Raw genomic sequence first — 2,999 nt, 5'->3', positions numbered from 1 at the left:
ACTGTTTATCTTTTTTTCCCTTTCCCTCCTTATATATCATGATAGACATCAGTGTGGCCCACGTGAGGGAGGGAAGGGCTGCAGAGGGTGGGGGAGACCTCTGTTCCGGGGGGGCAGGGGTGTGATGGGTCCTTCTCCCTCGCAATTTTCCAGCACCCCTTTCTCAGGGTCTCTACCCCATTTCCTGTCTCTCCCGTCTGGGTCCAGGCTAGCCAGGTCACGCCGTCTTCTTAAGAGGAGTTCATAATGGGCCTGGAGTACACTCCCTGGTAGTAGGAGGTGTCTGGGGCCAGGGTCGAGGCGTCCAGGCCCGCTTTGTTCGTGACCGGGCCCATGGCCAGGCTTCCCGGCATGGGGGACCCGTAGCCGGGGTAGTGCATCACCTGTTCGTAGGCCTTGAGGTCCATTTTGTGGGGCTGGTGGTGGTGATGGCTGTGGTGGTGCTGCTGCTCCGAGGACATGAGGTTGTTGATGGAGAAGGGGTGGTTGAAGGCGTAGTGGTGCTCCGGCTTCAGGTGGGTCTCTGGCGGCAGGCCCGGGTGATGCGGCGGGCCCAGCAGGTGGGCCGCGGCCTGCTGCTGCCCTGGCGAGGGCGCCGGCTCCGCGGGGCTCAACGCCGCGGCCGGCGTCCCCTTCAGCTCCCCGAGGCCCCCTCGCTTGTGCTCCTGGCACGGGGAGGCGCTCGAGTGGGGCGATTCGGTGCCCGCCGGAGTCTCGGAGACCGGCCCGGCGGCCTCCCCGAGCTGACCCTGCGAGGCCTGGGCCCCGGCGGCCGCCTTCTTACCGCCGCCCGCGGCGCCCGCGGCCTCCTTCAGGGCCAGCTGCTTCTCGCACTTGAAGCGCTTCTGGCGGCGCAGGTAGCAGCCATTCTCGAACATGTTGCCCGAGTCGGGGTGCAGAGTCCAGAAGGAGCCCTTGCCGGGCTTGTCGGGCGAGCGGGGCACCTTGAGAAAGCAGTCGTTGAAGGACAGCGAGTGGCGGATGGAGTTCTGCCAGCGCTGCTGGTTCTGCCGGTAGAAGGGGAAGAGGTCCATGATCCACTGGTAGATCTCGCTCAGCGTCAGCATCTTGTTGGGGCTCTGCTGAATGGCCATGGTGATGAGCGAAATGTACGAGTAGGGCGGCTTGGCGTGCGTGTAGCTGCGCCGGTACGTCTTGGGGTCGCGCGCGCGGCTCAGACCCGCCTGCCCGTACATGGGGCTCATGGAGTTCATGTTCGCGTAGGGTGCCAGGCCGCCCATGGCCCCGGCCGCCTGCCCCCCGAGCGGGCTCAGGCTCGGGCTCAGGTGCGGCCCCATGCCAGCCACGCCGGCCGACCCGGCCGAGCCGCCCATGCCGGCCATGGCGCCCGCCCCAGGGGACATGCCGGCCAGGGACGGGCTCATGCCGGCGCCCACGTACGACGACATGTTCATGGAGCCGGCGCTCATGTTGCCCGAGCCGCTGCCCATGGCGGCCGCCGACATGCTCATGTACGTGTTCATGCCGTTCATCCCCAGGCCGGCGTTCATGTTGCTCACCGAGGAGTAGCCCTGAGGACAGAGCCCGGAGGGAGGCGCACAGCGTTAGCACCGCGGCTGAAGCGCTCCCGGCCTGACCCCCCGCCCACCGGGCCAGCCCAGGCCCCCGCCTCCAGGGAGGCCTCCGGGGAGTCCTGTCCTCGCCCGGCCCCGGCCCCGCGTCCGTTTCACCCGGAGCGCGCCGCGATCGCCCTCGGGGAGGTGGCGCGGGGGCCGCCGCTCTGCGCCCGTGGCCGCCTCCTCGCCCTCCTGCGCCTCGCTCAGACTCTAAAACAGAGGTCCCCGGGAGCGCCCCAAGCCAGGCATCCCAAATGCATCTCCCCCCCGCGGAGTCTCCCCGACTCTCACGCCAGCATACCGAGCAGGCGCCGCGGCCCCGGACGCCACCTCCGACCCTGGCCAGCGACCTGTGGGACAAGGCGCAGGGCGCCCGGCGGCCTCCCGCGGAGACGATCCCAGGGTCCTCGCCGTTCAGCCTTCCTCCCGGGACCCCATTCTGGGCCCCAGGGGAACCGAAACGCGGTACCTGCGCGCAGTCTGGGGCCAGCCGGAGGCATTGAGTGGAGGGACAGGGAGGGGACCGCGGACAGAACTACACGCGGCTGGGCTCTGCAGCCACAAACTTTCTTTCTCTTTGTCGCCTAGTCCTGGACCGTTTTTCTCTACCTCAGCCCCCAACTCCTACCCACCTTCTCCACTCCAGCTCCCCACCCCCTCGCCGGCCGACCTCCCACCCCTCCCCAGCCGCGCGCTGCCAAACACAACTCTGTTAGGATAGTGCGTGGCTCGGCCACGAAGAGGATTTGGAGGCGCCGCAAGTCAATATTTGATCACAAAGTTAATATTATCTCAAGGCTAACAGTGTGTCGTATAAAAAAGAGACCCATCTGAGTCGAAGGAGGGTGGAAAAGGCGGCTGCCCGGAGCGGCTGGGGTGGGGGCCGGGGGCCGGCCGGGGAAGCGGTCCAGAGGTTGGGGCCGAGAGCGGACGCCGCCACCCCGCTTCCCCCGGCAAAGGCGAGTGCCTACCTCGGGCTCGGCATAGTAGCTGCTCCAGTCGGACGGCTCGTGCCCTTCCATCTTCACCGCTCCCAGCATACTGGAAGCCGAGTGCATGGCAGTTTAAAATTTAACAGCCCCAGCAAACGACCGGCAATCACCCCCCCACCCCCACCCTCCTTTCTAAAAAAAGTCAGCCAAGGCACCGTCCCCTCCCTCCCTCTCGCGCTCCCTCTCTCTCGGCTCCACTCCCTCTCTCCCTCGGCTGGCCGGAGGCAGTGGCTGGAAGTGGGCGGGAGGGGTGAGTCGCGGGAAGAGGGGGCCGAGGGTGGGAGGAGGCCCGGAGCCGATCGCCGCTGCCGGAGCGCCCGCCGCCCGCCGCCGCCGCCGCACTCGCGGGCTGCCGGGTGGAGGCCGAGGCTGGCAGTGCCGAGCTGCCGGGAGGCGGCGGGAAGCGCGCGGCGCGGGGGCGGGTGGGGGG

The 2,999-nt window shown here is 68.1% G+C and overlaps 1 protein-coding gene across 1 annotated transcript; it reads right to left on the bottom strand.

Annotated features, from left to right (window-relative positions):
* Positions 1–230: 230 nt before the first annotated feature.
* FOXA2 (forkhead box A2) lies at positions 231–2,635 on the bottom strand. The gene is made up of 2 exons (XM_032606173.1): positions 2,549–2,635; positions 231–1,532 (listed from the first exon to the last, which is right to left on the bottom strand). The coding sequence occupies exons 1-2, from the start codon at positions 2,633–2,635 to the stop codon at positions 231–233; spliced, it is 1,389 nt and encodes a 462-aa protein (XP_032462064.1).
* Positions 2,636–2,999: the final 364 nt, after the last annotated feature.

This window comes from Phocoena sinus, chromosome 15 (assembly GCF_008692025.1).
Source record: "Phocoena sinus isolate mPhoSin1 chromosome 15, mPhoSin1.pri, whole genome shotgun sequence".
Lineage (NCBI taxonomy): Eukaryota > Metazoa > Chordata > Mammalia > Artiodactyla > Phocoenidae > Phocoena > Phocoena sinus.
Note: the sequence above shows the minus strand (reverse complement) of the source record. Positions and strands in the feature narration are given on the sequence as shown.